Source organism: Dermacentor variabilis, chromosome 6 (assembly GCF_050947875.1).
Source record: "Dermacentor variabilis isolate Ectoservices chromosome 6, ASM5094787v1, whole genome shotgun sequence".
NCBI classification, from domain to species: domain Eukaryota; kingdom Metazoa; phylum Arthropoda; class Arachnida; order Ixodida; family Ixodidae; genus Dermacentor; species Dermacentor variabilis.
Window position 1 is genome coordinate 51,739,746 of NC_134573.1, and position 12,659 is coordinate 51,752,404.

The 12,659-nt window shown below is 42.6% G+C and overlaps 1 protein-coding gene across 1 annotated transcript in view; it reads right to left on the minus strand.

Moving 5' to 3' along the window:
- LOC142584164 (uncharacterized) overlaps positions 1-11,373 on the minus strand; it is a 29,163-nt gene extending 17,790 nt beyond the window's left edge. Inside the window, exons 1-3 of the mRNA XM_075694333.1 lie at positions 11,155-11,373; positions 6,125-6,276; positions 5,518-5,585 (exon numbers count right to left, since the gene is read on the minus strand). Of these exons, the coding sequence (XP_075550448.1) occupies positions 5,518-5,585; positions 6,125-6,276; positions 11,155-11,271 (337 nt within the window). The 5' untranslated portion in view covers positions 11,272-11,373. The remainder of the gene's footprint in view (positions 1-5,517; positions 5,586-6,124; positions 6,277-11,154) is intronic.
- Positions 11,374-12,659: the final 1,286 nt, after the last annotated feature.

Here is a 12,659-nt window from a genome sequence, read left to right on the forward strand (position 1 = left end):
TATAACATGCTTCTTGTGTCTTGGACTACCGAAAGGAAGAGGGGCACATGTATCGGGGAATCTCCGCATTTCGCCTTTGATGTTAGCCACAGACCTGGTGACAAAGTGATTGATGCAGACTGAATCTCAAGATTGCACATACCGCAAACAAACGAGTATCAAGGAGCACTCGGGCCCACTGTCTAGGAAAACGCTGAAGTCTTGCTGTTAGTCGATAGTAAGTTTGTCATGCCAAAAAATGGCGTATCCAAAACCTGTGACACACAACAGCCCACACTCAGGGGCATATGACGACTTTTAGTGTGATTCATGGAAGAATGAGATACGTTTTCCCTAGAAAACATGAAAGGGATACAGTGAGATACTTGATGATATGTCATAAGTGCCAGCTATGAAATCTCTGTTCTATTCAAAAGAAAACGCCATGGTCATTACTTCATACTAAAGTGTCACCCTTAAAATCGAACCATCTCGATTTTACTGAAACGAAAAAAATTATGATGGTTACCAGCTGGAACGAGCATTTTATAGTAGCTGGTGGCAACTCCTCAGGCATGGCGAAACCCATAAAAGAAAAAGTGAGCAGTGTCGTTGCGTAGACGGAAACAGCCACTCAGACACAGAAAGATGACAGTCTGTGATAGTCTGCTGGCGTCGCACAACGAGGGGGTTTGTCCTTGGGCAAAAGAAAATTGCGTTACTATATGATTTTATAGGCTCTACCATCGTGCGGAGAATGCCTCAGCGGGACGTCCTTTCTGCAACTTGAAGACTTGCGTTTTCATATGCGTAATTTCCGTGGATGAAAGTGTCGAATTGAAGCATAGGTTGGACATAAAAATCAATCACACACAGCTGAACTGCGCTGTAGTCCTCAGCATTCTGCCCTTCAGATGATAACTTGGCTACCAGAAGCCTACGAACTTGGCACAGTGGTTGAAGGTGCGCATTCAGGAATGCAGGATGATGTAAGAGCGAAAGGACAGGTTTACAAAAGTACAATCAAGAAGAACTACATTTTGCGTTATCGAGCTCACGTGCGAGATATACAGCCTGCACATTTAGTACTAGTACGAAAAGGTATCGGTCAAATGATACTTTAACGGACATGTCTGTTTTCTAGCAGGCAAAGCCACAAGACATACAGAAGTCGGTGTACATCGATGGGCGAGCAGAGAAGAGAGAAGGCCCGGAGGTGGCTAAGCATGCGTCCTAACCTCCTTAGCGGTATGCAAATCAGAGACCTGGAGCATGTTGTGTTCCAAGCAAGAAAAGGAGCGTAGAGAGAAAAAAAAATGTAACAGTCAGCAATGAAAATAAAGAATTGAGCACTGTCAGTTGAGTACTTTATGAACACAAGAACGACATGTTCTATGAAGCCGTAGAAGTGATTAAGATCAGGTTAGAGACTTTAGACGACGCTGCTCTCGTCTGTTTGAAAGCGCTGCGCGTCTTAGCAACATCGATCATAGTCGCTACAAGAGTTCCTGTCTCACAGGGGCCACCGACGTCATGGCTTTTCGGCCGACAAAAATCTCGATGGGGGCAAAGAATAGCGTGTAATAATCTGTAAGTGCAGATGAGAAATTGTCCAAGATGATGGCGGCCACCTTTTGCGGGATTCGCAGTGAAATAACCTGACGTGCCGTAACGCAGTACATTATTCATGCAAATGTTGACACCGCTGCATGGCAACGTTGGTAACTTTAAGAAAAGAAAATTGTGATCCTCTCGAATGCAGCACGTACCTCTAAAGAAAACTAATGCGGGTTTCTCGGAAAGAGAGCTTCCCAGTTGAGGAAAACTTTCCCAGTCCGAGCTGAGTTACCTGTGCGAACCCGAGAATACGTGGCCAACAGACTTATGGAAGCATCTACGGCGTTCGCATAGTTACTCCTGATCCATAGCGACAATTCCACATATGGAGATGATGACGATCATCATCACCTTCATCAATATTATTATTATCATCATCATCCCTGTTTATGTTTATGTAACCCCTGACATAGATAGCACTGACCTACTGCATGGAGATTTCCCCTACACTGTTTACAGGCGCAATAGTATGGAACGAAGCGGTGGTGGCCGAACAATTGCAATCACGAAATTCTTTGTCTGCACATATCCATGCCTACATGCACATGCATACTCATATCTTGTTATCGCCCACCCGATTGCGACCCTTCCTTAATCGACAAACTTAACACTGTCATTATAGATGCAACCTCTCAATTACCATGGGCTAACTATATTATTTGTGCTGATTTTAACTTTCCGGATATAAACTGGGACAATCTAACAGCATCATCCGGCCAGTCAAAAGATTTCCTTGATTTAGCCTTAAACTTCAACCTAACACAAACAGTAAACTTATCTACACGTGGCTCAAACACCCTTGACGTGGTCCTCACTTCTCAACCCGAATACATTCAGTCGATAGCATGTGTCAATGGGCTGAGCGATCACAGTATGGTCCTTTTCAATTTGAATATTCCAGTTCCAGTCAAACAGCGTTCAATAAAATCAATACAGCACTACGAAAATGCTGACTTTTGCAAAATTAACAGTGAACTGAATATTTTTTTAATACCTCCAGGAAACTGCCTTCAGAAGCTCTGTTGACGGAAACTGTCTGTTGTACAAGCAAAAGCTGCTCAGTTTAATCAATAATCACGTACCCCTTGTTTGAATTTGTGCTGCCATCTGAAAGCCTTGGTACACAAACCAACTAGAAAGCTAGCACAAAAGAAAAAGCACCTCTTCAGAGTGGCAAAAAAAACAGAGGTTCTGCCCCGATAGGGATGAAGTATTTCACCTGTCTGCGCGAGTACAACAGCCTTTTGAAGCTTTATAAGAAAATATTTTTATCGCCAGGATCTTCTCAATATTATCCGTGTAAATCCACAAAAAAATTTGGAAAATACTAGCACCAAGTAGAAATCAGTAGCATAATATTACCACAACTGATCCTAATGGGTCTCATGTTCCAGTTGAAAAGCGTTGTGACGTCTTCAATTCATACTTCTCTAACTGCTGAAGGTATCGCAAGCCTAATCAATAAACGCAAAATATCTAGCTCCCCCGGACCTGACAACACACCGCTGAAGATACTAAAAGCCACTAACGTCATTTCCAGCCAGATATTGCAAATGATTTTTACCCAACCACTACCAAACCAAATTGGTCGAACCACGTTCTAGAAATAACAATCGGTGCCTCAAGATCCCCTAACAATATTAAAAGATCCCTATCTTTGTCTCCTCCGTCGATTCGTAAACTAGCACATGAAATTTTTATACGTACCAAATTAGAATATGCGTCTACAATTTGGGATCCTGATCAAAAGTACTTGATTGACACTTTAGAAGCTACTCGATATCGTGCCTCCCTTTTTATCTTATCGAATTATGACAACACTATCAGCGTTACTAACTTGAAGTTATCGGCTGGTTTACCCCTTTTAGCATCAAGACGTATAATTTCGCAACTCTGCCTATTCCATAAATTGTACTATAACTTTCCTTATCTTCGTTCCTCGCTTTTATTTACACCCGTGCACTCATCACATCGCCTATTCAATTGTTTATGTATCCAATGCCTTCATGTTTCTACAAACGCTTTCAAGAAATCCTTCTTTCCAGTTCCAATAGAACAATGGAACTCGCTCCCGGAATCCATTGTTGTAGAGCCAAAGCATTCGAAATTTCGAGAGTTACTAACCACCCATATTTGCAACTAATTATGCCAAAACCTGTTCGTTTTAGTGTTCTTTTTAGGTTGTTGCCTTTTTCTTTGTACATGACCATTCCTTTGATGTTTGTATGTGTGTTTGCCCCCCTCCCCCGTTATATAATACCCCAGATGGGGCCCTTAAGAGAATAATAAATGAATTTAAATGATGATGACGGGGATGTTCACAGTAGGACGAAGGCGTCTTCCTGCGATCTCCAATTACTCCTGTCCGACGCCAACCGATTCCAACTAGTGCCTGCGAATTTCTTAATTTAATCATGCTAACTAGTTTTCTGATCTCTTCGACTCCATTTCGCTTCTCTTGGCATCCATTCTGTAACTTTAATCTTCCACCGGTTACCTAACGGACGCATAACATGACCTGCCTAGCTGCATTTCTTTCTCCTAATGCGAATTAGGGCCCCCTGTGAATAATTGACCTAGGTAAACGTATTCTTTCATACACTCTAGGGGCGGCCTGTCGACCGTGAACTCGTGTTTTCTTACCAGGTTATTGATCGTTGTCTATCTTTTCTGCATATTAATCTTCAAACCCGCTCTTGCGCATTCTCCGTTAAGGTCCTCAATGATTGTGGTAACTGGAGATTAAGAGGAGCAATTAGGTTTTTGTGAAGCGTTGAACCTTTTGCGTTACGACTTGTATTTCTGCACGCCAAGGTCGATTTTTAATTCATGTACTTCCCCAAATTTTTTGTAGGACGTTGTTGATCTACGTCCAATAACATGCATGGAGTGATACCGGCATTGTCACATAACACTAGGATGTAAATGTTCGCTCTGCGCAAGGCAAGCAAGCAAAGTCCGTTCAAATTTGATGCCCTAAAAGTGTGTAGATAGAAATATAGTTTTTTAAAAAATTTGTGTACGTATCTTATAACACATTTATGCAATTATAAAGTATTAAACCATCAAGAAGAGCTTCGCGTCAACCAATTCCCGCGTGTATGCATTGGTTAGGGCATTGTATCCGTAACTGTGTGAAGTAAAAGGTAGAATGGAAGTTCTATGTATACCAATACCATTATCACACCAAATAGGGATTACATCCAAATAAGATATTTTATCTCGAGTGAAATGAATAGAGCACTATAAGGATGCCAGAAAGAGCAAGACATAATAAACAGCACTTTCTGGTTGAAAGAATATGCACAGTCTACATACACATACTCTGTGTTTCACTTCCCAGCTAACATCATGTGGAAGTGATGTTCATATGATCTGGCAGGTGCTGATCGTTGACAGCCATTAAGGTATGTCTCCCTTCAGCTGCCAGCCCTATGCAGATAATCTCCTTAACCAGAATTCTCGGACAAGTGAACACTTAATATTATACACCAAAAAATAAGACACTGTCTAGCATGGATGGTGTCAACTACGATACATATTGTAGAAGATTTTATCGATGACCCCCCGGGACAAGAGATACGCGGGCACCACTCTTGTCGATTTATTATTGTATCAAAATGCGCTCCTATTAGTGTTCCCAATATAGCTAACAAAAACTTGTTCCACGAGACACGGCTTCAACACATGATCTCTTAGTTCCCTACAGTTCTACAGAAAAAATGGTGTTTGGGAGTGTTCACAATTATCTGAATAGAAAAAATGGCAAGGTGTTTTGATATCAGGCTTTAATGCAAATGACTACTACTGTTAGCTCGGACCTCAGTCATTCCTTTAAGCGCTATTGGTGTCATCCTTATATCAAATAAGAAAATTTCTAGGTTAAAAGGAAGTGCCATTGACGTATAACCCTTTACTTACGGTTGTCCAAATACATGGTGACTGTGTCAGGAGTAGCACCCGGGGTTAAGTGGAAAGTGACATTTTTTCTGAAATAGCGTGAAATGTAGATGGATTTACTGGTACAGATTTACTGGTTCGGCAGCTCACAAAAGTCATAAATCCTTTTTTGAGCTATTTTTGTAGTAATCAATTTATTTGTCTATACTATAGAAACAAAATTTGTAAGTTAATATATTTCGAAAGCATATTTACGTTCTCGCTGGCAATTCAGATAACAATATGCATTGTTAAATATTCATTAGTGTCAAAGTGTCAAAACACTGTAATGAAGGAAGGTGAAGGGTTCTTTCTTCGTGTGTAGCTCGTATCTGGAATTTCAAATATGAAAATTTTCTTTTATGTACTGCTTTTCCTCACTCTTCGCTTTCTTTTGATCATTGTATACAAGCCTAGTGTATCTATCTTTTCATATGTTTATGTACGCGTAATATGTATGCCGCCACTGCGTGTTGCTCAGTGTAATAGGCTGCGAAGCCTAGGCAAGCTCACTAGAGATTTTTCTTCGCATACCCTCCGCTCCCTGAAGTGGTAAGTAAATAAATTATTTATTGATAGATTTATATACTTCTCTTTGTCGTGGTGCCCCTTGAACAGCAACACATATGTTGCCATTTTTGGTTCCACATTATAGTCTGAGCGTATAGCCTCCACGCACTCAAACAGGCCATCGTCGTTGGCGTCAGAGATGGCTAAGACATCCTCCAGGTGAAGAAAGATCTACAAACATGGAATATTGTGACATGTTATGGTAACATTTTGCGATACTAAATAAAAAAATGTCTATTGCTGTAGCAGCTATAGGCATGTTCGAGGGTCATCCATGCCCTAGTTGCCGCCGTCGCTGTTGCCGTACTACTTTGCTATCGACAACGCATGCCTGGGTTGCGGACGAAGGGTCAGAAATTTGGCTACAAAACGGATGAAATAAATTGCGCGCATCGTCAACGGCACACTCTAGCTGCTTGGAAGGGACAGAAAAAACAGCCTTCTGCCTTCTGGTGGTCGATTGCGCGTTGTGCGCCCCTACAATATATCCACAGCAGCTTTCCCGGTGAGCTGCTTTGTGTATACTCTGGTATGACCACTAAAGGTGAGTCTAACGTTATCTAAGTTTTCACTGAGCACTCAATAATGTCGATAACATTCTTTCATCGGCATTACGTTCAACTCGTGCCTTTGCTTCGACTTGTCGATAAATTTGACTTCGCCCTGCCATCTGGTAGCCGCGCGTATAGCTCAGACGGTAGAGCGGCTGCGCCGGAAAGGCGGTGGTCCCGGGATCGAGTCCCGGACTAGGACGACTTTTTCTTCAACTGCGAGGCTTTTACTTTCAAGGAACCCGCATGGGTTTTCTTTGTAGCAAATGCACCGTTTGGGTATATGTCCCCATTTTCTTTTAATAGTTACTTGCCTCCACCATGCGGGTTTCCTCAGAACTATTACATGTGCCTCGTTTAGCATACCATCCAAGTGCGACCCCTAAAACTACGCTGGTAGTATCATTGCACCAGTATTTTGCGCCACCTTCAATCTTCGAGGCCATTATTTCTTCTGCAAAACAGTTGTAGCCATGCGTGCTGCGTTCAGCCACGTTTTCCACATTGGCGTGCAGTTTGAGCACTATTCAAGGCACGCTATGCAACGACACTGCAGAACCGCAATGTCAAATCTCGCTTTCTCTGTCAATACGTGGCCCTTCAGGCGAATCTACTACTCTGTCATACAAATTGCAGCGGAGCTAGAACTGTCTATACTCATATAAGTTTTTCAATGTTCGTGCTTCAAAACTCTCGCGCCCTCTATGAGGGGGCAAAGTAAACTTTTAATGCATGTGGTGACACCTCACGTAGCAATGTGAAAGTCAAAAAACCGTATAATACATAGTGTCATGAAATAATTACTAGAAGGTATTCTGGCGCTAGCGTCTATTTGAGCTGAAATCAGGGTGGTCCAGCTACCATCGGAATTATGGCAAGTACATCAATTTGCTGAAACTTCGTAGTTTAGGCTTTAAAGGTCTCTTCGACTTAGCAAATTCATAATTTTCAATAATGAACTGAGCGGTAAATATTTGAATAAATATTAATAAGTTACTCCGCCTGAAGAAGTCGAATACAGCGCTTCCAAAAGAAGCCCAAAATTGGAACCTTTATGCCACGTACGCATCCATCGACAAGCGAAATTGAACGCCATTCTGAATTTCTTGCAGATCAGCGTCTTGAGACGCTTATCCACTGCATAAAACACGGTTGTTACTAGCCAAACAAGTTAAAAAATAATGCTTCCTAGTTCTTCCTCATGCTTGTTTAACACATCAGTCATACAACAACTTCTATTACGCTGAAGTTTATTTTTCACTTCTAGTAGCGACGTCCAATACACCGATAAAGGACACCATACCGTTCATTGTTTTCTTTTGGCGCTTAGACAAGTTTGCTTGTGCTCTTTGAACATCAGTGGTCCATGAGTTTGCACCTCGTCGAGAGATGGCGCCACAGTGCGTGGCGATCCTTTCAGGCGACTTTGTTCTTACAGCTACGCATTGCGCTTTCGCTTTGTCTTTCTGGTGTCTTTCGCTACCTATCGTACCGCTTCAGCCAGTTTTCTTCTTCCACCTGGGCAGCGTCTACATGAATCAGTACAGAGTATAGCGTCGTGCGGTAGGGGGGGGGGGGGAGTGTGCTACACCCCTTCTAAGATTGTGGTCTGCTATCATCTCTAAGCAATCTGTTTTGCTCGTTTCAGTTTCATGCTGACATCTACATTCTACTGCGGGAGAGCCAGAAAATTTTGTGAGGCAGCCAGAGAACAAATGTTTGTCTGTAGAACATAGACATTTGTGGAATAACATTTTTCGCTTTACGCAAGTTAAACTCAATAACTTTTACCGCATATTTTTGTGTGCGTCGCTTCAAGACATTTAGTTTAACGTACGGGAAATCAAACGCAGGAGAACTTTATTGAGAAACACGTTAAAAGATAATTTCATTTCAAAGAAAATGAAGCAGCCGTGGAACCTTCCACCTGCAGATCAAGTAACAGACCTTGCCGCAACACGTACGCGATATCAAGCTCCGCAAGCGCTGGCGCAGAAATCAGCACATCGTAATTTGCGCAGCGTTTATTCCCAGCTTGTTGCTCGAATCGCTGCGAGTATTGGTAGTAATAATCACGTGGTGGGATCACAATCCTGAAACGATGTTATCTAATATTTTCTGGGGCGTCATATTATATACATGAGCGGAAGCACTATATTTAGGCGTCTTTCGCAAACATTTCTTTGTCCACAGCCCGGGTGAAATCACGCTTGATCAACTCTTCCTGACACTGTCCTTCGCCCACAATGGTGTGCGGTGCTGCTCTTGTCGGCGTTGAGAATATTAGTGTCTTAAGGCCCAGGATTTTTACTTCAGATAGAAGAAATAAGTAAGCTTGTTGATATAACGCCACAGCTTGGGCGGACTCCGCTTCTTCGCCATCCGCTAACCATGCCACTGATCCGCTAACCATGCCGTTCAGCTTTTCGTCGTAGAAACTCCGACATATCTAAGCAGCTTGCAAACACGCAATAACAGAGACCTATATCTCCTGGATGGACAAAGGGGCCTGATTTTTATTTGTCATAAGAAGCCAACCTACAGAGACACCAAACACAACGCAGTGGAAATTAACTGTAGTTATTAACTGAAGTGACTAAATTAGAAATTCATGAAATTCAAAGTGGATGAAAAAACAGTTTGCCGCTGTTATAGGGAACGATCCCACGTCTTCTCATTACGCACGTGATGTTCTACCAATTGAGCTACCGCGGCGCAGTTTTCCCATTTACTTTCTTCGGTATTCGTTTTTACTGTGAGAACTAAGCTTAGGATTGTTAACCAGCATCACCACTCACAATCCTTGGCGACATACGTGGAACAGCCTTTCTGGCACAGGTGCCACTAGTACGTGATGTTCTTCTGAGCGGAGGCAACTGCGCAATAAACCCACAGGTTCTACATGATAGCTTCAATGTTGCCGGATACAAGACCCTCGTTATGTAATGAGCAAGAACAGAGGAGGTTAGCCCAGGAGCCCGATTTCTTTATTTATGTCACACGTCGCCAATAAAGAAATACACTGGGGACAACACAACAGTAATTGCTTGTACTTACTAACTGAATTAAAGGCATATTGAACAAATCTTTTGCTGCCGAGCTTTTCAGCCTGAATGAAAGAGCGGGTGCTGAAAGTGGTTGACACAACCTTGTTTTGAGGCAGAAAATAGTGAAAAATAAGGAATTTTATGCAGTTTCCGCCAAACACCACTTCCGGCGGCCACGTCGGGAAGTAGAGAAAGTGACGTTCCAGTGATGTTATGTGTACTGGATGCCGGCGTGCCAGCCACGGCTCGCGTCTCTCCACCCACATTGAAGGCACCAGGTGGCAGCAAATGGCATCAGAACTGCACAGGTGCTCGTAGCCGTAAACTTGTTTTCGTAAGGGGAATTTGTGCCGGTCTTCAAAGTCACCATTTGTCTCATGTGCCGCAGCTGGAACAACGCAGTAGAATGCCTGTAGGCTTATGCGCGCAAGGGTGTCCGAAAGGTATCGCCGGGCGAGACAAGCCGCGTCATGCCTTTTCAGCAAAGGCCAAACTTCGAAAGATATGGATTCATGCTGCGCGCCCATCGCAGCTAACGTGCGTACTGCCAAAGGATTAAAAAATTATGGGGTTTTAAGTGCCAAAACCACTTTCTGATTATAAGGCTCGCCGTAGTGTGTGACTCCGGAAATTTCGACCCCCTGGGGTTATCTAACGTGCACGTAAATTTAGGTGCATGGGTTTTTTCGCATTTTGCCCCCATCGCAATGCAGCGGCCGTGGCCGGGATTCGGACCCGTGACCTCGTGCTCAGCAGGCCAACCCACTCCCAAAGTCTGGCTTTCTGAGCTCCGAATACTTCAACGATACTATCAGGCGAGCCCTGCTTTGCTGCAGAGCTGAGGCATGTCAGCGAAAGGGCGCTATGGCATCGTACTAGCAGGGTCTTTTGGCACTTTTCATCTGGTAATATAGATAGCATACCCATCTGGTGATGACACTTCCGTGTAATGCTATGGAATAACTTAATATAGCGTGCGCCATGAACGCATCACAGCGCTGGCGCAAGAAGGTATACTGGAGGATTGCTATTGTTATTGGATTGCTATTGCGCGCCATGAACGCATCACAGCGCTGGCGCAAGAAGGTATACTGGAGGATTGCTATTGCCACAATTTTCGATTGTTTTGCAGTCTGATTGTTTGCGCGACGAGAAATATGTAGTACTTTCTGGAAGCCACGTGGCGCCACCGATTGCATTCGTACCTTCGACGAATCATGTGCAAAGCCGACGCGCCTGACGCACAGATAAGAGTTTCGACAATCGCCGACTCTGCTACATGCCTTTCTTATGTACTTTGCCCCAATATACCAAGAAATAAAAACGCGCATAAAGCTGGGCTCAAATTTCAGACTTGTGGATATCGCAGTCATCAGTGAAGTTTTTTTTTTCTAGACGGCAGAACATGGTAAGAGGTATCAGTAGCCTTATGAGAGAATAAATTATTTCACCTGAAATGCGTCTGGTAGATCAAGACGTAGAATTTCCGATACCCCGTTTGTTTTAGTAGATTCCAGCAGTGAAAGCAGACTTATAGCGGTCCCAACGAAGAACCATACTGCTCCCATTTTTGTTCCTTGATGCTACGTTCAGCGCAGCCGCTCCAGAATGCTGGAATATTCCGTGGCTTTTCAGTCTTCCAAAGGTTAAAAAGCTCGCAGGTCAGCTCAAATGTGTAGTCACAGTATAATGATTCTGTCAGACTCAGGAAAGAAGTACAGCGTGATTCCATTGCGACAAACAGCGTCGTAAATTTGCTAGACCTCATTACAGAGCGTTCACTAGAAACCATGTTTTTTCTATTATTTTCGTCCAAGAAGGACACTCGACAAAATAATAACAGGTTTCATAGGTCGTGTGGTTCATGAAATATTTCATTAAAAATTTGTCATGGGGAAATGCATTACGAACGTCATTTTCGCATAGAGGCAATGTGCAAAGAACTAAAACGAGTGTGACATGTGTTCAATAATTGAGATGACGTACCACCGCTATGTTCGTTCATACATACAGAAAGAAAAACTGTTTGCTACACCAGAGTAGACAGCAGGTCATTTACGTGAAACAATTATATTTTCGTGTTACGTAAGTAAGAATGCGCCATGATATTTGAAAAAGCTATGAACTACGCTGAGTTGTACTGCTACATTTCCGGTTGTGGGATAATGTGACATGGTTTCACTTTGTTTTATTATTGTTTTTCGTGCAATCTCAATTGTAACCCGCGAACACTTGCTGCTGCTCTACGGTTGATGTTCTGTATGCTCTTGTTTGACAAGCAAATCTCGGTTTAACTTTCTGCTTGTTCGCTGTGACCTCTCTGTATTTTTCTCTTTTCGTGTGATGCACATTGTGTTTGCTGTCGTGCGTTATCTATAGTGCAGGCTGAGTCTTCTTTGCCAGTATTACTCATCCACTGTCATGCACGCTAGAGGCATTTTTAGATTTGCGAATAAAGAAACAGAGAATAAACAGACAAATGACCAATTAAGTCAATAAAAACATACAAACTGCCAATATATTACCATACTTCACAGAAGCATACAATTTTCCTCAAGTTCAGGCCAATTTTTGTTTGGTATAGTAAGGAAATTTTTAAATTTTATCAACGTAGAACGAACACAGTTTAGGAGCACAGTGTGATGTTAAAAGGGAATTTAAGGAAAATGCCAGGTTGAGCTCGATGACAAGATTAAGCTGCTGTAATTACGAATTCGTCTCTCAAAGCATAAACCTCTCTTTCGTAACCGAGAAAATGTTGGCAGTGATAATGATGACCACCTAATGTATCCCCTTTGAAACGGGGTGGTGAGTCACTTAGCCTGCTTAATTTATACAGATGTGTTATACCCGTTATCTAGCATTTTTCTATACATCTCCTTAATCTATTTCTTTCCCTTCAAAAGCTTTATACTACTGATTATAACTGTAAGAGATACCGTCGTATCAATTTCTT